Raw genomic sequence first — 23,835 nt, 5'->3', positions numbered from 1 at the left:
TGATAATTCAATAATATCAACTGAATTGCTGTGTATGTTTTGTAATAACTAGAGCACTTTATATTTGTTGCTTTCATAAAACATGTTTTTTTCTCTAAGGTGCTAAATGCAGAGAAAAACCAGATCAAACAGCTGCCAGACACTATAGGAGGTCTTCTGCATCTACAGACACTTAATGTAAAAGGTTTGTTTTTAAAAATATCTATTTTTGTTCATATAATATTCATTTTTTAATTGTTTTCATCACTTTGTCTTCCTGGAATATATTCCATTTAGTTGTTAAACATTTTTCATGTTAACTTAATTTCTGTGTGCTTAACCCTGGATTATTCTTGTTCAAAACATTGTTATCAGTGGGTTAATAAATGTTGCCTACAGGAAACTGAGAAGAGGGGTTAGTACTGCTTTTTACCCTGAACTATAAACCCTGCATTGTGATACTAAACATTAAAACCATGCAAGTAGTGATACATTGTTATTGTTAGTTGCTTAAAAAACTAGCATTTAGGGAAAAAACTAAAATACCAAGAGAAAATGCAACATTTAGAGTTTAGTTTTTACCTTTTATAAACTGTATGCCATCAAATGTGCTAATGCCTTTATGTAAACTGCTGATGTGCTGCTTTGATACAATCAATGATGCTTTTTTAGAATGACTCGGGCTTGCCGGTTTCAAGTTTGAAAAGTCTTTCAGAACATTGAAAATGTGACCGTCATATGACTTTTGTCTTAATTTACTTTAGATTTTAGGCACAATTTTAAAAAATGAAGTGGAAATAAAAAAGATTAAACGAATGACTAAAATGTTTTGACGCATACAGGGAACTGCCTTACTGTGTTGCCTGTGTCTGTGGGTCGCATGAGCAGCCTGCGAACACTCGACATAAGTGAGAACAGCATCAGAGAATTACCCAAAGAACTGGCTAGTGTTCGTACTCTGGAAGTGAGTACCTTATATGTCCATTTCAGTAAATGAAAACATGACACATATTTGTGCAATATCACATCAAGCTCATAAACTCTGTGTCCACTCATATCTGGGATCTCATTCTCATATTTGTATATGTGTGGTTTCAGAGCCTGATCCTGGACGCACAGGTTATGAGCTTTCCACCTGCGTCAGTGTGTACAGGCGGCACAGAGGAAGTGCAGCGCTACCTCTGCTCAGGTACACATCTGTTTTCACAGACTCTGCAACAAAGCAACTTTATTTTACAGACCAGTTTGCAGCAGTGGTTCCCATCCAGGAGCCCCCAAAACAGTGGGGAGATATGAGTTGAAATTGCTGGGAACCACTGTATTTTATTATCTATTCATTACTGTCTGTCTAGATTCAGACCAATGAATTCAGAGTGCATGCTATACAGATTATGCAGATTTGGTTGCAATCCCATATGGCAGCCATTCTGTGCATTATCTGTATTTCAGCATTTATTTTTGATGTTATCCAGAGATGGGTCTGGAGTATTGTCCTCCATCTCAGTATCTCCTGCCTGTGCTGGAGCATGATGGAGGGAAGCAGGAGATGGACTGTGTTGATGGTGAGGAGATAGTCTGGCAGGTCAGTCTAAATTTCATTATTGTTAAACAGTGCTCACATTTCTTTCTGTGCCATTGTTCTATCAATGCCATACATTTGTGATGTTATCTTGTATTCTCTCTCTTACTGTAGAACAAATTTATGGACTATGAGAAAAGAAAGGTATGTTTAATTTAGTTTTGTGTTGGATTGTCTAGTGAAGCGGTGTTTACATCTTATTTTCTCTGCTTCTCCACTAGGAGCAGAAACAATTGGAAAAGCTGATCTTTGAGAAAGATCTTGAAGAGAAACAGAGAGAGCATGCTAAACTCCTAGTCCTCAACAGCTCTCTTAAAGAGGACGTCCTGCTGTCTGTCAAACTGGTAACCATTTGAAGTTACTTTTTTTTACATAAAACATAAGCTTAAAATGCAATTGTCTTCAAAGTTTTTGCAGTGTTAATACTTTTAAATAGTTACTTAGTTTGTAAGTAAGTGTGAAACTAGATTTTTTAATACTCTAAAATGACGATTGTGATCTAAAACTGAAATTTCAAGATACTCTTGGCCAAAGAAACTAAACAAAAATTACATGTTTTACAACTGCTTTCATGAAATTTATTATTACAATATTATAATTATAATATTCATTCATTCATTCATTTTCTTTTCAGCGTAGTCCCTTTATTAATCAGGGCTCACCTCAGCGGAATGAACCACCTATAATTATAATATATACTTTAATATAAATGAATACTACATTAATAATACATTAATAATCAAAATTTGACAATTTTTTTGATTATCACAAGAAATTGGAAAGAAAATGTTTTAGCACAAACTTAAAATTCTACATTTAATTCTTTTCTGCAGAATCAAATTTAACTTGACAGTGTATTTAAAGTCAAACACACACACACACACAAAATATTTTAATATCACAGGGGTTTTTAATTACATTCCTGCAGTTCCTTAATCAAATACACCTGATTCATTGCATCTATGCAGAGAGCTGAAGACCTGAAAGATCAAGACATGAAATGGTGTATCAGACAAAGGAGACATTCACAAAATGTGTAGTTTTTCTGGTTTTCTAAGAACATAATTGAAAACCACTGATTTAAAACATTGCTTTATGGCTTCGCTTAAGTGTATTAGACAAAAAACGTGTTAAAAGAGTTAATACTGATGCGGAGCGGGGGTGCCATGGTTAGGAAGCATTCACATTTGTGGTGAATAGGTAATGCTGACATAATGGCTAAAGCAAGAGTGAAATCTCAGTGCTAGAGAGGGGCAAAGTGGGATAAATGCTGGATTTAGGCCATAAACAGTAATGTCATTTTCATGGCTGCATATTCGATGCATGGCTTGCTGTAATGTTATACATTCACCGGCTACTTTATTATGTGCAGGTTTGGAAGGTACTTTGATTAATTTTGACATACCTTGGTAGTAGTTACAGTGCTCAGCATATATGAGTACACCCCTCACGAATCTCTCATTTAAATTCATATTTCCTATAGGATGCTTTACAATATTATATTTGTGCATAAACATTACATTAGTCATTACTGAAGCCAAATCTGGAGCTTATCTAACAAAATAACTCACAATAATGGTTAAAAAATTAATAGCCCAAATTTATATGTTAGGGGAAAATGTTAATTAAAATTTTCCAAAAATGGAAAAAAATACATACAATTTTGGTGAAATGTTGTAGTTTGTAATTTTTTGTAATATTTTGCATGAATTTTAATGTATTATCTTTCTAAAGATGTTCTGGGAATAAAATATTTTAGTTCAATAAATATATCTGTTTAATAAATCTGTTTTGTTCAAATGCATCAATATATATTACCCATTTTCACTTATAAATGGATAAAAATATTCATTTTTAAAATGGGGTGTACTCATTTATGGTGAGCACTGTATATACCTTGTTTAATAATTGCCATGTTTGTTACTATTAAAATTGTTACTATTGGGGCTGCTTAATATTGGTATAAATTAACACTTTTATTTTCATTCAATATATATTGCGATACTGAATCTATAATTTTACCAGATGAAATGAAAGGGTCTATTTGGAAAGAATACATTATTTTCAATACATTGGGATGATATTGTAAGAGTGTACATCTACATAAAATATAATAAATAAATCACAAACATTGAGAAATACAGTAGAGAAACAATACTGTACAAATAAAATGTACAGTGCCTTTTGATTTTCTGGAAGTCAAACAATATTCAGATACACAAATTTAATAATAAAATGTAAAATAACACTGTAAAGTCTTTATTGTGTATATAAACAAGAATTCAATTATTTCTTAAATTTAGAAATGTAATTTCTTATGCCTGAATATTTAAAACTTACCTTAATGATAAAAACACACACGAGTCATACATGTTTTGGTAACTTTATGGTTAAACGTTGCAATGATTCAACAAACCATGAGAGTTTTCAAATGTGGCTCCTGATTAAAAATAATACTTGTTTGACATTACAGTACTTGCGGTCTGACTATTGCGAATGGGCATATTGCAATATTGATGCTAAAAGGATATTGTGCAGCCCAAGTTACTATTGTATTTTTACAACTCAGAACAGTCTGGCCCTTCTCCTATGAATTTTGATATCATCAAGACATTTTAAGCTACAGAAAACAGTTTATAATTTTCTGCCTCTGAGAATGCTCTAATAATCCCAGATTGTGCATGAAAAAAACAGTAGAGCAGCAGTTTCTGAAATACTCAGATCAGTCCGTCTGAGAACAGCAACTGTTTCTTATTCAGCTTGACATTCAGATTCAGATCCTTTTTTTTTTTCACATTTTGATGATTGCCTCAGCAGATTGTCATGACCACGTCTACATGCCTAAATGCATGAGTTGTGTTTAATTGCAGCTTTATGTTTGGCTGATTAGATATTTCTGTTAACCAGGAGCTTAATAGTGTTGCTGACGGATCACTGAGATGTAAAAGTGTTATTACGATGTGAAATTAATATATTTATATTTTATTTTTATATATATTTTGTACTTAGATTTTTTTATACATTTTTAAAGAACATAACCAGTGGGAACAAAACAAACAAATAAAAAATAATAGTACATATACACATACATTTGTACACATACATATATATATAGGCAAATACATCCATTCCACTCATGTATATCTATATACATACTATTTTTATATTTTAGTAAAAAGTCTTCAGTGTCACATGATCTTTCAGAAATCATTCCAATATGCCGATTTGGACTCATTGTAACATTTGCTCATGTAACATTATAAATTGTGCTGCTCAAGTTTTTGGAAAATAAATAGCGCTTTTTAAATACCTTTACCATGACTGTATTTAAAGGAAGACTTGTCTTTGTGGTTTTCTGTCTCTCAGGAGCAGGAGCGGTTAGAGTTAGGTGTATCTCAGCAGCAAAAGGCCCAGGAAGCAGAGAGGCTGAAAGTGCTGGATAAAGTTCGCCAGGCAGAGAGCGCTGTCATGAGTCGCATCTCTGATCTTCTGCTTGATAACAAACGGTGAGGGCACAGTGGGAAACCTTTCTGAAATCTCTTGCATTTTTGTACATATCCATATCCAAATCCATTAGTATTTTGTAGATGAAGGGTAGTTATGTATTGTGTGTTTGTGCTCATCTTATTACAGCCAGGAAAAAAGCGCTGCATTTTTGCAAGCCCTGGAGAAGGACCGGTAAGTGGAAATTACACATGGGTCGAACTCTAATGGAATATGGGCTCCTGCCATCAGTGCAGCTCTTGCTAAGTGAATTTCTCTCTGTCTAATGGTGCCGTGCCACTTAAGATGTCCAGTTACAGCATGAGCTGTGATGCTGCTATAGTATGTAGTTCAGCATTTATGTTTGTATTTAAGTATTTTTGGACATGTTAGAGAGATCTAACATATTATATTTAGTTGTGGTTTCACAAACACTTTGTTAATTTGTTATCAGAATCTGTCTTTTGTTAGATATAAACTACCATTATCAATTTTAGATTACAGTTAGTTTAGTGTTCAATATATTTTTTTTTATCAAAGCTCCATTTTGTAAAAATCAAAAGATACTTTAAAAACAGTAATGTTGCGAAGAATCATTAGAATTTAAATTTCACTGTTTTCTATTTTGTTTCAATTAATTTTTTTAGCAGATTATGCTTTAGTCTTTAAATTCACATAATCTTTCAGATATCATTTGACAATTTTTTTTTTTCATTTCTTCTTATTTTCGATGTTTAAAAAAGTTGGATTGTGTGATAGTTTGTGTAAATTGTGATTTAGGTTCTTCAGGATTCAGAAAGTTTAAAAGAACTTATTTCATTTTAAATATTTACAGTGCCTATAGAAAATCATCAAACCCTGTTAAAATCTATACCTTTACTCACATTACACCCTGCTTTTAAAAGACAAAATTAGGTTAGGGAAAGTTATTTGGAATGTAGTTTGATTTCAGGCTTTATGACAAACAAATAAAGTAATTATTTCAAAGGGGTATGATGATTTTCTATAGGCACTATATTTTTGTATAAAGATAAATGTCACTTTTAGTCTTTGTAATGAACGTTAATAAAACTAATGATTAATAATTAATTTTATCAAATAATATAAAATATTACTAACCCTAAACTTTTGTATGGTGGACAGAAGATAAACGCACGGAAAATTTTCAATCAGAAGTTCAACTTTATTTATATGGCGCTTTTCTCTATAATCATTGTTCCAAAACAGCTTTACAAAAGGTGTGAATTATTAAATTACAGTCAAATTAAAACAATTTAAGGTGTGAACAGTTGTCAAGCTTATACATAGTTAATCTACAGTAATACACTATAATATGCTTTTCAAAAATTTGACATCTACAGCATTTGTACAATATATTTTCACTGAGGTTATCTCATCATAACAACATGATTTATGTATTTATCCAGAGTTTTTCATCCAGAGTTTTTGTTCCTTCTATTATTATTAAGATATAAAGTTATGAATGTGTTCTTGTTTTCAGCATACGAATGGAACACCTTACTACCATCACACAGGAAGAAGCCAACTCTCTTAGGAAAAAGGAAGTGGCAGGTGAGTTTTCGAAGTTACATTTATTGTTTAAATGGCTTCATGGTTTCAAAATGATTGTTTATTAATTTAGTAAGCAAGTCATTAGAACTATATACACTTACTGGCCACTTTATTAGGTACACTTTACTAGTACCGGGTTGGACCTGCCTTCAGAACTGCCTTAATCCTTTGTGGCGTAATTTAACAAGATACTCTAACTATTCCTCAGAGATTTTGGTCCATATTGATATGATAGCATCACGCAGTTGCTGCAGATTTGTCAGCTGCACATCCATGAAGCAAATTTTCTGTTCCACCACATCCCAAAGATTCTCTATTGGATTGAGGTCTGGTGACTGTAGAGGCCATTTGAGTACCGTAACCTTATTGTCATTTTCAAGAAACCAGTCTGACATGATTCACGCTTTATGGCATGGCATGTCATCCTGATGATTGTAGCCATCAGAAGTCATAAAGCGAGGGACATGGTCAGCAACAATACCCAGATTGGCTTTGGCATTTTTACTAATGGGCTCAATTGGTACTAATGGGCTCAAAGTGTGCCAAGAAAATATCCCCCACACCCTTACACCATCACCATCACTTAATATTTTCTCTTTTTCGGACCATTCTCTGTAAACCTCAGAGATGGTTGTGTGTGAAAATCCTAATTTATCAGCAGTTTCTGAAACACCGTCTGGCACCAACAACTAAGCCACGTTCAATGTCACTTAAATCAAGTTTCTTTCCCATTCTAATGCTTGGTTTGAACTGCAGCAGATCATCTTGACCATGTCTACATGCCTAAATGCATTGAGTTGCTGCCATGTGTTTGGCTGATTAGAAATTTGCTTTAATGAGAAGTAGGACAGGTGTACCTAATAAAGTGGCCGGTGAGTGTATATATTTTTAATACCTGCATCATGTCCTAATGTCACTCTAACTTCCATAATATTACATGTTCCCATCTCTCTACAAAGTGTCTCTAAAAGTATCATATCAATAACATTTGAAAGAACCTCAGGCATTTGCAGTTTCACTGAAGATGACTGTGTTTTTGCAGATGCCATGCAGAGGATGTTGTCCGAGAGCTGCTCTGTACGGTTACTGCAGGAGGCCAGAGAAGCCAAGACAAAGTTTCTAGTGTCCGAAACCTGCAAGAGGTGATTCACTTCCCACCATAGTTCTAAACTCTCTACAGTTTGTTTTTACTTTTTTTGGTTACACCTTCTATCAACATGTGCCCTGTTGATAAAATCACAAATGGTCACTCAGGATGGTTTATTTAGTCTCAAATGAACCTTTTGTGAGCACGTGTGATTGGATTTTGGAGACATTTTGCTGAGCGTGTTTTTTGTTGGTGTCTGTTGTAGGTCTATCGTGGATAAATAAATATATTAAAACTGGTTGTCACTAGTGCCTGTTTTAATGAGTGATTGATCGTATTATTTATTTAAATGATTCATGTAAAATGGCTGATTCATTTACAAACATCGCAAAATAGTTATAATTTCTTTGAAAATTAGAGTAATGCAAGAATCAAGCATCACAACAACAATGCTTGTTGTTTATTAATTAATGTCACAATGCTTAATTCACTGACAAGGAGATGGTCTTATATATATATATTTTTAATATCCCTTTTCCGTTCTCTCTTTTTTATTCATTTGTTTAGTTTGGACAATATGGATAAGAAGTTTGACCAAGTGTTGTCTCTTCAGCAGCTAGACAAAAGCAAAGCCATTAGTCAGATCCTTCAAGAGGTAACTATTTACTTTGATAACCTACAAGGTATATAATGTATATTTAAAATGAGTTTGCAGTTAATTTGTCTAATATATATAGATATTCCAATGCATTTTTGGACAGGTAGTTCTACAAACTAACATTGACCGGCTGTTTGTGTGCAGGAGGAAATGCAGAAGGCCGCCTTTGAAGCCCTTCAGCTCCAGAAAGACAGCGTGCATGCTTATATCCGTAATCAGGTATGCTCATTAGGTTTTCATTTAGGATCTGTGATCCCACACATACAGGTATTGATATTATACTGCAGTTTATTGGGGTCCAGTGTGCTTTAGATGTGTAGTCAATATTCCATTTAAAAAATCTTTAAGGGATATTTCACCCAAAGATGTTGATTCTGTCATCATTTGTTTACCTTTGTTTTTTCCAAACCTATTGAATTGTCTTTATTCAGGGTTGACAGAGTTCCCCTCGTAAGCCAAATGTCAAATTCCCTGACTTTCACTGGCTAAAAAGCTGAATTTTTATGACATACGAGCACTGAGCAGACAAAATGTAAAACATATCTTGAATTAAGTGTCGTAAAGTCATATATGCTAGGACATGACGCTAAAGCGCAAAGCTGTACTGGAAATTAGATTGAATTTCCTTATTTAATTCAAGGAGTTTTTTTATCTTTTCGATTAGATAATATAACATTAATACAACATTGATTAATACATTAAATAATGGTTTATTTGCACCAATTTTAGACTTGAAGTAAAAAAAAAAATAAATAAGCTTGCAACCAAATAAGCTATACTTTCAATTTGGTCTGAAACCATTTAGGCCACCTAATATAGGCTGTAATAAACTGTAAAAAAATAAATGTAATAGAAAAAAATCTAATGAGGAGTACAATTTTAAATTAATACTAAAAATATGACTTTTAATGTTTGTAATAGACCTTTAAAATACCATGTTATTCCAGAAATTCCAAGACCTGTGGAAACCCTGTGTTGAACACAAAATAAGAGCTTTTAAAGAGTGATTGCATCCAAACAGTTGATAGTAGTCAATGACCTCCAAAGTGTTTTTTTTTTCGTTTCTTTTTTGGTTATCTTTTTTTTATGTTCAATTGTGGAAAGAATGTTTGGTAAATTTTCATTTTTGGGTGAACTATCTCTTCAACTTCATCAACACTGGAATGTATTACATATACCCTACCATTTATAAATGAGGGGGTAATGTTTTTGAAATAAGCCTCATTCACACTAGGGTTGCATTCATTTAATCTAACATACACTCAAAACATTATATTTTGAAGAAATCACTATTATTTTAAGGATACTTTAATAAAAAGAACATCATTTAAAAAAAAATTAATGTGTAAATGTACAATTATAAATAATATACTGACAGTTTTGATACATGTAATGTGTTGTTGCTGAAATTCATTATTTCTTTTAAAAACATAAAAAAACAGACATTTAATGAGTTTTCAGTGGTCAGGCAATACCTTTTAAAGAGACAGTTCACCCAAAAATAAATATTTACTCTCAATTTACTCACCTTCAATTGCTTTCAAACCTTTAAGAGTGTTTTTATTTTGTTGAACACAAAAGAACATATTTTTTTAAAAGTTGGAAACCGGTAGCCATTTACTTCCATTGTTTTTCCCACTATGGTAGGCAATGGTTACCGGTTTTCTACATTAATCTTTCAACAGAAAAACAGAGTCTGTGATAAGTAAAGGGTAAATGATGAAAGAGTTTTCTGGGTGAACTATCCCTTTAAGGTATTCTTGTGTACTAGTCATTTTAGTCATATATCTTCTTTGGGGGGTTTCAGTCAGCTCATGCTTCTCACATCCCACCTCTCATTGAATTCAGAAGTCAACAGGTGGCTGTTTGCTCATGTCTCCATGGGGCCATTCACACCCCCACTGTATGCTTGTATCCATAGATTAAACTCATAGAGGCAGAGTTAATGCAGCTGACAAAGCTGGAGGTTAAGAGGAGGAATTTGGACACTGAGAACCTGCAGGTACGTAGCAGCGGTAGATGACGATGTGCTGGTTTCCTTTCATCATGCTGTGGAGTGTAGAGAAGAGGAATCGTGACTGTTTGTTGTCACTCATCACTTTTCTTGTTTGTTTGTTTGTTTGAGTTTACTTTCTCTCTCAGCCATTTCATTCCATTCCTGTTTTAGCATCACGCTCATGCCACCACTATGCTTTATCACAGCATTCTGGAAGTCTGGTTTGTTTATATTTGTTATACTAACAGTGTGTGTGTGTGTGTGTGTGTGTGTGTGTGTGTGTGTGTGTGTAAGGAGGAGCTCTCTGACCAGAGGACGGCTCTGACTGACCTGCTGCAGCAGTTACTCAAACAGAAGGATCAGAGGGAGGAGGAGCTCAGACTGGTCTTGGTGAGTGAAGCCTGGTTTATACTTCTGCGTCAAGTGACCGGCGTGGCCCACGGCGCATGCGATGCGCGTAGCTGTGCATTTATACTTCTGCGCGCTGTCTCTGTTGGTCTGCATTAACACTTCCGAAACGCTAGTTGGCAGTGAGGTGTAAATGTTCCTCTGTGTCGAGTTTCTTCTCTGCTGTTTTGCTTTCCTGAACACTTCCTGGATGTACAAGTGGCTTAAACTCGCTCATTTTAAGGCAGGAACTAGCGGACGTGCAACAACTTTAACTATGTGGTAAACACAAAACAAAACTTTCCATCAGGAGCTCCTTCACGGGACTCCACACTTGTAAACAATCGCTCCATTGGGGTCGCGTCCAGCTCGCGCCATTCGCGCGGCTCACAGTCCCGCCCAGACTCGTCAGCGCTACCAAGCCGACCAATCACAGAGCTTGCGCTACGCGTCGTTGCGACGTGTAGTTACAATTTTTGAGAGGTGCATGTCAGCGACGCCGACGGCCACGGCGAAGGGCTATGCATCAGCGTCGTACCATACGCCAACGTTTGACGCAGAAGTATAATTCAGCCTTAAGTCTGGACCCACTTCCTACATTTTGAACTGGAAACTGGATCATTTCACAGAACCACTTCACAAATATTTAGCGATGTTCATTTGTTATTGTGTTCCAGTTTTTTATGCATATTTTTATTCTCTTATTATTGACAGGTCCTATATTGTGTTGTTTACTTTATGGTTCAGTATCTATGTGTGACATTTAATATCAGAAAAAAACATGTTATAAGCATTCAAATGATTTTTAATATTTTTACAATAAAATATATTTAATCTATTTAAAATAGTTTGGAACCTTTTATTTCTTTTTGTTGTAGAGCACACTTGGACATTTTACTTGGACATTACTTGGACATTTATTTATATTTCATTTTGATTTTATTCTGTAAACTACTGATGACAATATATATATAACTATATATAACAAATTTCATAAAAAGAACATGTTATTTCTTTGCACAGAACAACACACAAGACTCAATATATTAAACATGATTAGATTCATTTCATTAGACAAACTGATATCAATGTTTTTATGTGATATCAGTGCTTTTGGGGCTACAATGTGCACTAAGCACATTTAAGAAAGCTTGAGCCATGAATTTGAATGAAGAAGTGGCTGATGAGATCTGGTAAGAAGCCCTGTGGAGATCTCGAGAATAAAAAAGGTTTGATAAATTCGAGACATAAATGAATCCAATTTAAAGTTTTACATCCTCTTCATTTCTTTAAAACTAGATTAAGTAAAATATTTCCCTCTGTATCTCCTCCTAAATGTGACAGATGTGGTGGGGCAGAAGGGACTCTAAAACATTTAGTTTTGTCCTGTTCTTTATGAGTTTTGGTCCATAAAACAAAATATTATTAAAACAACCCTGTTTTTAATCACATAAGATATAATTAATTTTTCTCAAGGGATAGTTCACCCGAAAATTAAAATTCTCATTTACTCATCCGCCACTTATTTCAGATGTTTGACATTCTTTCTTCTGTTGAACACAAAAGAAGATATTCTGCAGAATGTTTGAAAAACATTGACACTTCCATAGTATTTTTTTTGTTCCTACCATGAGTGTCAATGGCTGCTTTTTCTCTGAACATTCTTCTAAATATCTTGTTTTGTATTCAACTGTATAAAGAAATTTTAGCAGACCTTTATATATTTTTTGATAATTTTTTTTCTTTGCGATTCAGATGGAGATTGAGAAGAAGAGTGAATCCAACCAGCAGAACTACTGGATGATCCAGTATCAGAGGCTTCTGGATGCCAAACCACTGTCTCTGCGCATGCAGGTGAGATCCGCTCAGGCCTTGAGATGCTGTGTTTAAATCTTAAAATTACTCACACTGTGCTGTCCTCTTACTTCTCCTCAGGAAGCAGCGGTAGACAGAGATCTAGGGAATCTACTGTGCAAACTCTCAGCTCAGCACTACCTGCCAATCATAGCTCACCACCGCATCACTGCTGAGGCCTTAAGAAGAATGACTGCCAAAGACCTCAGGAAGGTCCGTCGACTTTCCAGGATGTTTCAAAATCATATCTGAGTTTAATGTCTGTTATATTGTACAACAGTGGTACAAAAATAAATTGGGAAATGGATTTTGAGATTTTCAAAAGGCAATTTCTATTCTCTTGAATCGGTTTTGAGGTGTTGTAACAGCAGATGGCGCTGTACGCGAGTTTTTAACTGGATACAAAGAAGGGCACTTGTGCATCGGTCATGTCAGTTGGCTTTAATGGCACGAGATTAATGTGAACTCGTTTTTTTTAACTGTAATTCTTAACTGTAATTCGTTTAAACGTCCTCTATTAATTATTATTTTTGGTTCAAGTGGTATTTGTAAGGAATTTGAACGTAAGTAGTATACTGCAGTTTATAAAGAAAACAGCGCCATCTGCTGCTAAAACTATGCTCAGAATTGATTCAGGAGAGAATTCTAAATAGGGATTATTTTTGAAGGTTTCAGAATAAATTTCTCAAACTACTGATTGCCACAGCTTTATTATAATCTCCTTTCATAAAATCTCTATCTTTACAGTTGGGGATCAACGAGGTTGGCGTGCAGAAAGCTCTTCTCCACTGGGCCAGAGATCGAACTCTGTCTGATCGTAAGAATCATCTTGAGGACATCATATTTTTTAATAGGTGACATTTGTGAATTCTGTTCCGTGACTGAGAGCATTGTCATCTTTTTCTCTTTAGCTTTGCCGAAATCACTGAAAGAGATGGAGGAAGCTGGTCCATCTGCTCAGAGTGTTCCACTTCCACATCAGCTCACTCCTCCACTGACCCCCAGTGCCCCTCTAACCCCCACGACCCCAAATCCTGACCGCTTCAACTCTGAGTGTGTTGTCTGCATGGAGCTTGAGGTAAGGCCTTTAGCAACACTACAAGGCGCTTATATACTTTAACTGAATTGGAAGAAAGAGCTGGTGTGAGACAAAATCAGGCCAAAAAATTGCAACAATAATAATAATAATAATAATAATAATAACAAATTAAATACATTTTTCTGCCATTGGACACCCTTGAGCAAACATTGGTCTATGGTAGAAATTGAAGCACAATTTTATTTAACACTGTTTACTTTGCAGCAACTGTGTATGTATAGTATATAAAGTGCTTTAGTTTAGCCATGTGAAAAGGGTTAGGACATTCTTTGGAATTCCAATTTTCCAAATCAGGTTTTTAAAATCTAATTTTGGCAGGTCGAAAAATAAATGCTCAGATGAACAACAACATTTAATGTTAACAAAAATTAGTCAAGGGCTAATCAATTGCCTGAACTGATCATCAGCAGAATTTTTGTTGGTCTAGAGCCTTCAGGTGTGTGTTAACACCATGCCTGTCCAACCGCTAAAGCTCAACCAAAATTGGATCATGCAACAAGACATTAATCCCACACAAAGCAGCAAATCTACAACAGAAAAAAATCACAGTATTGCAATAGTTCAGTCGAAGTCCAGAGCTCATCCTAAATGAAATGCTGTGCAGAAACTCAAGAACTCCTCCATAATGGTCTAAAAGATGTGAAAATACAGGCATCCAAATCATAGGCTGTCCTAAATTTGTCACCCGTTGCTTTTCTATCTTGGCTTTATTTTTGTTAAACAAATAACGAGACTGTGTGAGGTGTTGTGTGATGTTGAGGTTTTATCTACCAAATATTAATACTTTCCAAGGATGGTATTGTTTGTTTATTATGTCCTGATATGGAAAACCATGAAAATCTATAGGGTGTATTAAGTTTTTACATATCTGTAAAAAAAAGTTTAACATGAGTTGACTGGACTTAACCGATAAACAAAGAACATAAAACCTCCCCGTGATTATATTAGCATTTGATCTGATGTAACTCCTTTATTTTAGAAGCTTAATGAGTAATGTAAATATTAACATTAAAGCATGAGCAAAAAATAATCAATTTGTTTATTTATAATTATTGTAAAAAGAAAAGACTTTTGCAATATTTTGTCATGTTTGCAAACTATTTTCCTGTGTATATTCCTGTGATGCAAAGCTGAATTTTAAGTCTTGAGCATCAGTTCTCAGCAAGCATTGTTTTTAAAAGGTGTCTAATAGATAAAAACATAGTCGCCTTGGCTTAAACAAGGCTAAATTTGGGCTGTCAGTGAAAATCTAATAGACGTCTAAGAATAGGTCAAAACTAGACTAGTCATCAAATAAACAGAAATGAATGACTACACATATAAAGTCTGTCTAATCTGTCTATTTGATGACTAGTCTAGTTTTGGGCTATTCTTGGATGTCTATTAAATTTTCACTGACAGCCCAAGTTTAGCCTTGTTTTAGCCAAGCTGTCTACTGTACATTTAGATGTCTATTAGACGTCTATTAAACAGAATTTTTTTTGCTGGGTTTAGTCTTGAATATCACATGATCTTTCAGAACTCACTCTTACATACTCGTTTGCACTCAAAAAAGATGGTTGATGTTGAAAACAGCTCTGCTATGAAGGATTTTGTGAAATCTATGGTAACTTTATTGTTACAGATCTATAGTCAAACAGAAAGTTATTTAAAAAAGAAATTATTTTTTAACTACTGTATGTAAAAGTTATATAGAATACAGACATGTAATACAAAATATAAAAAACTACTATTAAGTTAAGTAATAATAATACTATTAATATTATGAATACTGATTTATTATTAGAGCTTGTAATGAAAAGAGTTACTTTTTTCAGAGGCTTTTAAAGGCCATTCTCTTGTTCTGCTTTGTGTAGTCTCAGGTGATCTTCCTGCCGTGTGGCCATGTATGCTGTTGTCAGACCTGTAGTGATGCCCTGCAGTCGTGCCCTCTGTGCCGTGGCTCTATATCTCAGCGTGTCCGTATTTACCATGGCTGAAGCCGGTGAGCGCCCACCAAATCCTCCAATGCTCACAATCATACCTCACGTGTCGGTGTTTTTCCTTGTCCCCATTCACTGCATGAAACGCATAGTCTGTGAACGTTCAAGCACTTTAGAAGTTAATGGATTTTCTCTTCCACTCCTGCTAGAATTAGCCAATCAGAGAAGCATCTATAACAGACGTTTGTCACATTCTAATAAACTAACAGCAAGTAGGTATTTATAAACAACTTATCTAACTCAAACCTAATAGTAGATGATATACTAACATAAGAGCTTTGTGCTCGCCCTTATTGTACATCCTCCAAGCACTTGTGCCTTTTTCGGTATTTAATGTCTCTTATTTAGACTCTTTTAACTATAAATGTATCTGCATGTCGTCCATTGTGAAGCTTAGTCATGACCTCCATTATTCTAGCATCATTGTAGTACAACAGGGCCACATTTTCCAGCATTAGGAGCTGTTGACACCGAGGGTGAAAAGTTCTAATTGTATTAAAATAGAGATGTTGCAGTGCTGTTATAACAGTAATGATAGAGAGGAACAATTGTTATTAGAACGATTTTCTCCAGCTGATAAACTACCAAAGCATTGACAGATACACAATGTAAATAGCTTGAGTATTTAAAGCAGGGGTCTCAAACTCAATTTACCTGGGGGCCGCAGGAGGTAAAGTCTGGGTGAGGCTGGGCCGCATAAGGGATTTCACAAAAAAAAAGTCCTCAAATGTCATTATTAACAGTTTTAATTATTTCCTCTGAACATGAAGTGTCCTGAACATTAATAGAACATTGAGTGAAGATTATGAACAGTTCTTCTGAACATGGCATCTTTTGCCTACTTCTTGCTGCCAGAGACTTGACAGCGCTTCTTCTCACAAATCTGAACCACATTTGGCTTTAGAGCGGAAGCAGTTGAGACCCTCAGTATGGCTTGAAGATGTTCATCATTAAGTCTAGACCTGTACTTTGACTTATTGAAGTCCTAGGGAAAAAGTGGGGGAACTCACTCAAAACTTCCATTCCCTCACCTAAAAAAAAGGCGTATATATGTATAAATAAAACACCCCCACCCCACTCCAGTCACATCAGTCTGTACCAGTCTGTATCTACCTATAATATCAACAGGGCAGGCACGTGCACACATAGGGCTCAACCTGTGCAGAGCACATGCCCTTTTTAGTCTTGCATAGAAAGTGCCCTTCCAAAATGATGAAAAGTGCCCCCGCAACGCGACACACCCTCGGTCCCGCCCTTCAGTAGGCGCGCGATAACACCGCTCTTGAGTACGCGCGCGACAACACAGCTGATCAGAACGCGCGCGACAACGCGCATTGAGTGACAAGCGCGCTGTGTACGGATAGAATCAGCGGAGCGGGGAGCACTCTCTCTCCCCGCTCCGCTGATTCTGTCAGAGTACAGCGGTCGGCGCGGGCCACAAAATATTGCACTGAGGGCCGCAAATGGCCCGCGGGCCGCGAGTTTGAACCCTTGATTTAAAGGGTCAGGACAAAATTGCTTGTCTTTCTACTTATCATTCTTGGTGTAATCTGGTCTTTAACTTAGAGTTCAGAATATTTTAATGCTTCAATCATTGTGTTTAGTATAAAATGAAATCAAAATACTGTGAGATTTACAGAATAGGGCCTTATAAAAACAAATACATTAAAAGGATTTAAACTGACTTGTCAGAATGGGAAATAATAGGCTGACTATTAAATTTTTCTGAATGCACTGTACATTATGGAAACTTGTTTCCACCATGAAAAAAAACATGACTTTGACTGTTTTGTTATCCTCAATCTAGACTTGTTAGAATTAAAAGTGAATAAATATTACAGTATAAGTTGTATGTTCTGAGGAAAAACATTAGAATTTAGAGAATTTTGAGTTGAAATTGATCTTGGTTGTATGCCCGGACTCTTAAAAAAGGTCAGATGTTATTATCCTGTGTATTGTTACCAAAAGTATCGAATTCAATACAAATCGGCACTAAACTGATAAAAACATCAATTGCCCCCTAACATTTAAGCACTGTTGATGAGTACGTTCTTAAACACAGCTGATTGGCCATTGAGGTCATATGCTCTATAAAAATTCTCTAGTGTGTGTATCTGTGGCTGCGTCTGAAGTCATCTACTACTAAGTAGGTACTAGATTTGAATGAACCACTCAACCATTAGAAAAGTACACTCTATATAGTATGAATGTGGGTAGTATTAATAGAACTTAGTTATTCTACATCCGCCATTTTGTCATGATCACGTGATTTTGCATCGCTTCACTCCTATTCATGAATTCTCTTGCGAAGCATTATGGGACAGTGTAGCATTCATCGGATGTGCACTTCTTGTAGAGGTAGTAGGTAATCTGGATACTTCTCGCATACTGCTTTTAGAATTCTATGAATTTGTACATACTATTTGGCTTGCGTACTGATTTTTGCGTACTATATAGTATGGAATTATGCGATTTCGGGCGCAGCAGTAGAGTGTGGTAAACCGATGACCTTCACGGCCATTCATTCATTCATTTTCTTTTCGGCTTAGTCCCTTTATTAACCTGGTGTCGCCACAGCAAAATGAACCGCCAACTTATCCAGCATATGTTTTATGCAGCGGATGCCCTTTCAGCCACAACCCATCACTACGGTCAGTTTTAGCATATTCAATTCACTGCATGTCTTTGTGGGTTAAACCAGAGCAACCAGAGGACACCCACGCGAACACGGGGAGAACATGCAAACTCCACACAGAAATGCCAACTGATCCAGCCGGGACTCGAACCAGCAAACTTCTTGCTTTGAGGCGATCCTGCTACCACTGCACCACCACCGCCTTCATGGTTAATCACAGTTAAATCTGATAAGCATGTGAACACGATGGCCAATAAGTGGTGTTTAAGAACGCACTCACATGTTAGCGTCAAATGTATGTTTTTAAAATTAGCAAAAAGAAGCGATTGGTACAGAACTCAATACTTATGACAAAGCTAATAATGCTAATCATGTGACTTTATTAATGCAACAAAAACATTCAACATAACTAAAATGCTGCCGGTCCTAAAATACACACGTCCATCTATGAAGCAGTCTTCATTCAAGTGCTCTTATATGCAAATCTGCTTAGAAAACAAGAACTTAATCTTCTGTATATAAATGTGACATTATGTAATTTCATATTGATTCATATTACAGGAAATGGTCTTAAAGTGTTATTCAGCATGATCAATTATATTACACATTTTTAATCAATGTGTGTGTGTGTGATACAGTTATGTTGTATAAACTGAACTGGACAAATAGGCTACATCTTTTACTTGCAACTCAGCATTTAAGAAAAAATGATGAAAACTAGAATATTTAGTAGAATGTGCAATGAGTACATGATAGTGTACCTAAAAACAACTCTGTTAAACTGTAGTGGTGATAGTAGTAATAGGAGTTCTGTGGTATAAACTACCCTCTTATGGCAGCTTGTTATTAGTACTCACTTCAGTTCTCCTGCTTTTAGTTTATTTTCTATGGACTGACAAAATGTATGGTCGTTTCATACAAATGCACCTTATCTGTGATGGCCAAACGGAATCTCAATGTTACATTCATTTACCATAAAAGCGCGGCAGTTAAAAGTTTTCCATTGTTGGTTTAGGATTCATAATATGACATTTTATTGTTTAGCTTTTATAACTGTACACAAGCAATGGATCCACTGAAATGCTGCCTGTTTGTTTTTAAGGTTGTGAGTTTCAAGCTTGTCGAACTTCTGAAAAATAAAACTTCAAAAAAGACCATTCATTTTAGTGTCCTCATATTTAAGTGGTCTAATTTTTTTCGTTTTCATACTGCACGTGACTGTTCATATTCATTAATCTCTGTAAAAAATAGCATAATAGATAAAAAACTGTCATTTTGATTAGTTATAACAAGAGATGTAACAATTCACCTTAAAGGGCCATGACACCCCCCTCTTTCGGTTAAAGTCTACTTCAGAATTTTTTTCAAAAGATGCATGATTAATGGGCGTGGAGCTCCGCGAGCATCGGGCAGGAATGGGCGTGGCCAGCAGGGGAGAAGGGGAGCGAATAACTTCTGTTGTCAGTTAGCTCACAAAATGAGACAAAAAGAGGAGACGCATGAGTTTACAGTTTACAAAGTTAAAATGCAAAGAAATGAACAGGGATTTAATGCCCTGCTACATTTGTTATTCGTAATTTCATATACAGACAACCACAATTTATATCATTATAAAGATGTGTGTTCATGTAAACACTATAAATGAGGACTTCTCCCTCAATCCCCGTATCCAGCAGACTCAGTGCAGCAGGTCTCCTGACCCGTCTATTTTAACCATTAACCCTGCTGGTAATCTGGAGGATTTAGGCAAACACAGCAGCACGTGAACGTGAACGAACTCCTGATAAAAGACAGCGTCCGCCATTCTCTAATTCTCGTGCTGCTCTCCCGACAAAAATGCTAGCAGCACGCACACAGCTTTGCTGTATGATCGGCCCTGACAAGATCGCGGGGGAAAACATGCAACAAACCCCGTGGATGATGGAAACAAACGCATATGAGCCTTCATGAACGGCTAAATACTGTGCCGTGGTTTCCGTGTCTCTCAGCTCGGGCTTGACACTGGCAGGTCTGGCAGGTCTCATGAATAATTAAGCAGCCGGCTCTTCTCATAGGATAAGAAAACTCCGCTATGAATAATAATGAGAAACCGACGCGTCATCTTTGCACTTGCAGTTTTGCGCTACGTCGCCAATTTTGATCCCTCCCCAAAAATCATTTTAAACCCTGAAGGTGAAACTAGCTGACAAAAGCTAGTTTAATTATCCAGTTTTCCCCATAATTAAAGCTGACAGGTGCTAACATTGTCTTAACTGATGCTCAACACACACACATCTGTTAATATAAAAAAAAAAGTTCTCCGGGGTTTCCTGAACCTTTAAGCTGGTTTAAAATGGATTAAAATATGTGGCAATTCAAACTGGTAGAAATGTTGAACGAGTCGCGATACATGTTTTGAACAGAAGGAGCGCTGTGTTTAGAGGCACTTCACCTCAGTGTTGCCAATTAAGCAATTTTGTTGCTAGATGTAGCAACTTGTCATACTACCCTAGCAACTTTTTTTATTTTCAATAAGCACCCAGCAACAAATTTAGCAACTTTTAACATTCACTTTTAAACTACTTTTAGCAGTTTTTAAAAAGTGACTCAAAAGATGCAATGACATCATCACGCAAAGTAATATGTTATCAAGAACCTATTTATTGTGCATCTGGATGTAATTTTTTATAATATTATATAATACACGGCGCCTCAGAGAATAGAGACATGACGGGCTTACGCTTGTCTTATACTACGTGATGATGTCACTGATATGCAAATAAGTTAGTGACGTCATCTGGCAACATTTAGCTACTTTTCGGGCAAGTTTTAGCTACTTTTCATTGGAAGTAGTTGGCAACACTGCTTTACCTGCACATCAGAGGTGAACAAATGGTGGGGCGGCAGATTAAAAAGACATCGGTGAAGTGCTACAGAGACACAAACTCTGTTTAAATACTGGGAAAAGATGTTTACTTACACTAACAGAACAACGAATATGATGCACATAAACAATCAGCACAGTAAAAAACATCTGTCACAGACATCTATATGCTAAATGCAAATGATTTGCAGCTCCGCTTGCTTTGACAAGTGCTATGGAGATCACACAGTGCATCAGTGTTTTCATAGCGAAAGTATGAAGATGTTTTTCAGGCAAAGAGATATTTGTTCTGTAACAGAAGCATGTATTAGATTAGTTATACCCTGTCCTTTTCAAATTAGTTTATGCATATTTTATTTATTGCCTATTATTGGATATTTAAAAATGTTCAAGATTATCTGTTCTTAAGTGCCTCTATCCTATTATATAATTAGTAATTTTATAATCAGTATTTTATGCCAGTGGCTAGTCCCCTGGAGCAGAGGGCCTCTTGACCACCTCTGTACACACACTGCTCTCTGGTTTAGGAAAGGCTTACCTCTCCACGTAAAAGAGTTTTTTCATCAGCAGGGGACATTGTAAATGTTGTACCCCAGCACAGTCACAGTTTTAGTTTGTTTATATTAATGAGTCTGCTATAGTTTGTATTATTATATTCTATTTTTTAAAAAAATTAAAAAACAAAAATAGAATATTTTGCAAAAAATGTGCAGCATTTAAGAAAAAAACAAAAGGGCGCTTCCACTTTAAATTTGTTACAAATAATTTAGTTAAAAATCATCACTATATCATATCATGAGATTAGTATCATGAATTATATCGAATCGTGAGTCAGGTGAATTGTTACATCCCTAGTTATAACAGAATAATTAATGTTATCAAAAAAAGGTTTTCCACCAAATATTGATTTCATAACTCTTCTGAAGTTAAAACATTGGTATTGTGTTGTCTAACAATAATCCGTAACACTTTACAATTGGATTTCATTAAATGAACCATAGTTGCACAGTATTTTAAAATCATAGTTCAACATTTACTAATGCATTAATAAAATCCAAGTTCATGCTTGTTGGCATTAGTTAAAGCACTGTGAGTTAACATGAACAATGAACAACTTTATTTCCATTAACTAACGTGAACAAACATGAACAAATACAGTAATAAATGTATTGTCCATTGTTTGTTTATGTTAGTTAATACATTAATACAACTAATATTAACTAATACCACCTTGTCGTTAAGTGTGACCCATTAATTATGAAAATATCTTAACATGTGGCATATTTTTATTAATTTTTGCCAAAAGATGGTATAAATGAAGGAGTTTTAGAAGTTTGAAGAATAAAAGATTTACATTTTACTCAAACAAATGCATATAAATCCAGTCAATTTTTTTGTTTTAAAATGCTTAAATGTTAAATTAAAGGACTTTCTGTAGGAGAAATAGTAAAGTTGGTGGTTAGCATTCCCATGTGAACATGTGATCCTTTTACAGTTTGTTCACAACCTCCTCGGTTTCATACAGTCAAACACACTGAAAAACTGACTGTTGCTGTGGGAAAGAATCAGATCTAGACTTAGTTTCTAATCTTAAACTTTGATTGTAGTTTATGGACATTCTGATTTGTTTAGTTTACATAAATACCTTCTGCTTAATGCTCTCCTTTCTCCTCTATTTCATCGTTATACTTCAGCATCAACACCTCCTCAGTAGATCCATATTCTTCTTCTGCTTTATCTTCATCTGATTCAAACTCCCAAGACTCTGAAAGGAGTTTCATGGTAACTCTCTGCAAATGGATTAAAAATAGTAGCAAGACCAAAAACCATGAGCTAATTAGTCATCAGGCTAGTTTTTAGTGTGTTTTGAATCCTGTAGGTTGAGCATTACCTTGATGGTGTTTTGGAGAATCTGGAGTACTGAATGTCCTCTGTAAGACTCCTGCAGATCAAACTCGGTCCTGAGACACTGAAACACTTCTTTCATCGCTCGCTTTACCTGCACAACATGCAGCTCATCAGCTCAGTTTTTAGGTTTAGACTTTATCAAAGCAGAACTCTCAGTCCAAACCGCTCACCTGAACAGCCAACTGAGTGTCAAACTGCTCATTCATACTTGACGACGTTGTTGTTAGATCCTCACACTAAAATGTATTAAATGAAGGTCAGTTGTAGGTTGAAGAAAAAGATCCTCCACCCAAAACTGAAAATGCGTATTATTATCTATCATGCCATCTAGGGTTGTAACGGTATGAATTTTTCACGGTATGATAATCGTCTAAAACAATACCACGGTTTGACGGTTTCGCGGTATACGGTATGTTACAAATGTTACAAAATAATAGAACAGTGAAGCAAATTTGACTTTTTCCAAATAATATATTTTTAGTTACTATAAACAACACCACTTACAATGAACAAATAAAAAAATAAGAAAATAATAAATAATGTGTCAAAGTCCAAATAAAGTCCAAATAAACATGGTGCAAATCCTCAGTAAAAAATAGATATAAATATTTACTATACTATAAATAGTTACATAACGAAACTAGATTCAATATGGAACGTCCTTAGGTTCTATGTGCCAGCATGGATTTGGATATGGTTGTCTGCAATGCAGACAAACAGCTGCATCTTCATTTGCGTCTTTTGAAAACAGCA

General features: G+C 35.4%; 2 protein-coding genes across 23 annotated transcripts in view; one reads left to right on the top strand and one right to left on the bottom strand.

The window, feature by feature from the left end:
* The window catches only part of lrsam1 (leucine rich repeat and sterile alpha motif containing 1), a 30,421-nt gene that overhangs the window by 1,521 nt on the left and 5,065 nt on the right, over window positions 1-23,835 (top strand). For 2 of the 13 annotated variants that reach the window (XR_015490371.1, XR_015490373.1), the window contains exons 7-26: window positions 100-184; window positions 822-943; window positions 1,078-1,168; window positions 1,452-1,561; window positions 1,673-1,702; window positions 1,780-1,902; window positions 4,925-5,064; window positions 5,192-5,236; window positions 6,543-6,613; window positions 7,656-7,755; window positions 8,268-8,355; window positions 8,503-8,577; window positions 10,280-10,360; window positions 10,649-10,744; window positions 12,497-12,595; window positions 12,677-12,808; window positions 13,343-13,412; window positions 13,507-13,673; window positions 15,551-16,312; window positions 17,185-19,468. Coding sequence is in view for 8 of the 13 variants with exons in the window: in XM_087252323.1 (XP_087108449.1) it covers window positions 100-184; window positions 822-943; window positions 1,078-1,168; window positions 1,452-1,561; window positions 1,673-1,702; window positions 1,780-1,902; window positions 4,925-5,064; window positions 5,192-5,236; window positions 6,543-6,613; window positions 7,656-7,755; window positions 8,268-8,355; window positions 8,503-8,577; window positions 10,280-10,360; window positions 10,649-10,744; window positions 12,497-12,595; window positions 12,677-12,808; window positions 13,343-13,412; window positions 13,507-13,673; window positions 15,551-15,673 (1,848 nt within the window). In the remaining 5 variants the exon portion in view is untranslated. 13 annotated transcript variants of the gene reach the window in all.
* Window positions 15,285-23,835, bottom strand: part of fkbp15a (FKBP prolyl isomerase family member 15a) — a 28,223-nt gene continuing 19,672 nt past the window's right edge. For 4 of the 10 annotated variants that reach the window (XM_087253634.1, XM_087253636.1, XM_087253638.1 and 1 more), the window contains exons 24-27: window positions 23,253-23,318; window positions 23,066-23,173; window positions 22,820-22,964; window positions 21,247-21,463 (exon numbers count right to left, since the gene is read on the bottom strand). In XM_087253634.1, the coding sequence (XP_087109760.1) occupies window positions 22,827-22,964; window positions 23,066-23,173; window positions 23,253-23,318 (312 nt within the window). In that variant the 3' untranslated portion in view covers window positions 21,247-21,463; window positions 22,820-22,826. Of the gene's footprint in view, window positions 15,770-21,246; window positions 21,640-22,143; window positions 22,965-23,065; window positions 23,174-23,252; window positions 23,319-23,835 lie in introns of those variants that run through there. The other 6 variants (XR_015491353.1, XR_015491356.1, XR_015491355.1 and 3 more) reach the window with 3 other exon arrangements.

This window comes from Danio rerio, chromosome 5 (genome assembly GCF_052040795.2).
Source record: "Danio rerio strain M-AB ecotype USA chromosome 5, GRCz13ab, whole genome shotgun sequence".
NCBI lineage: Eukaryota > Metazoa > Chordata > Actinopteri > Cypriniformes > Danionidae > Danio > Danio rerio.
The sequence above is the reverse complement of the archived record's forward strand: the minus strand, read 5'-3'. Positions and strand labels throughout refer to the sequence as shown.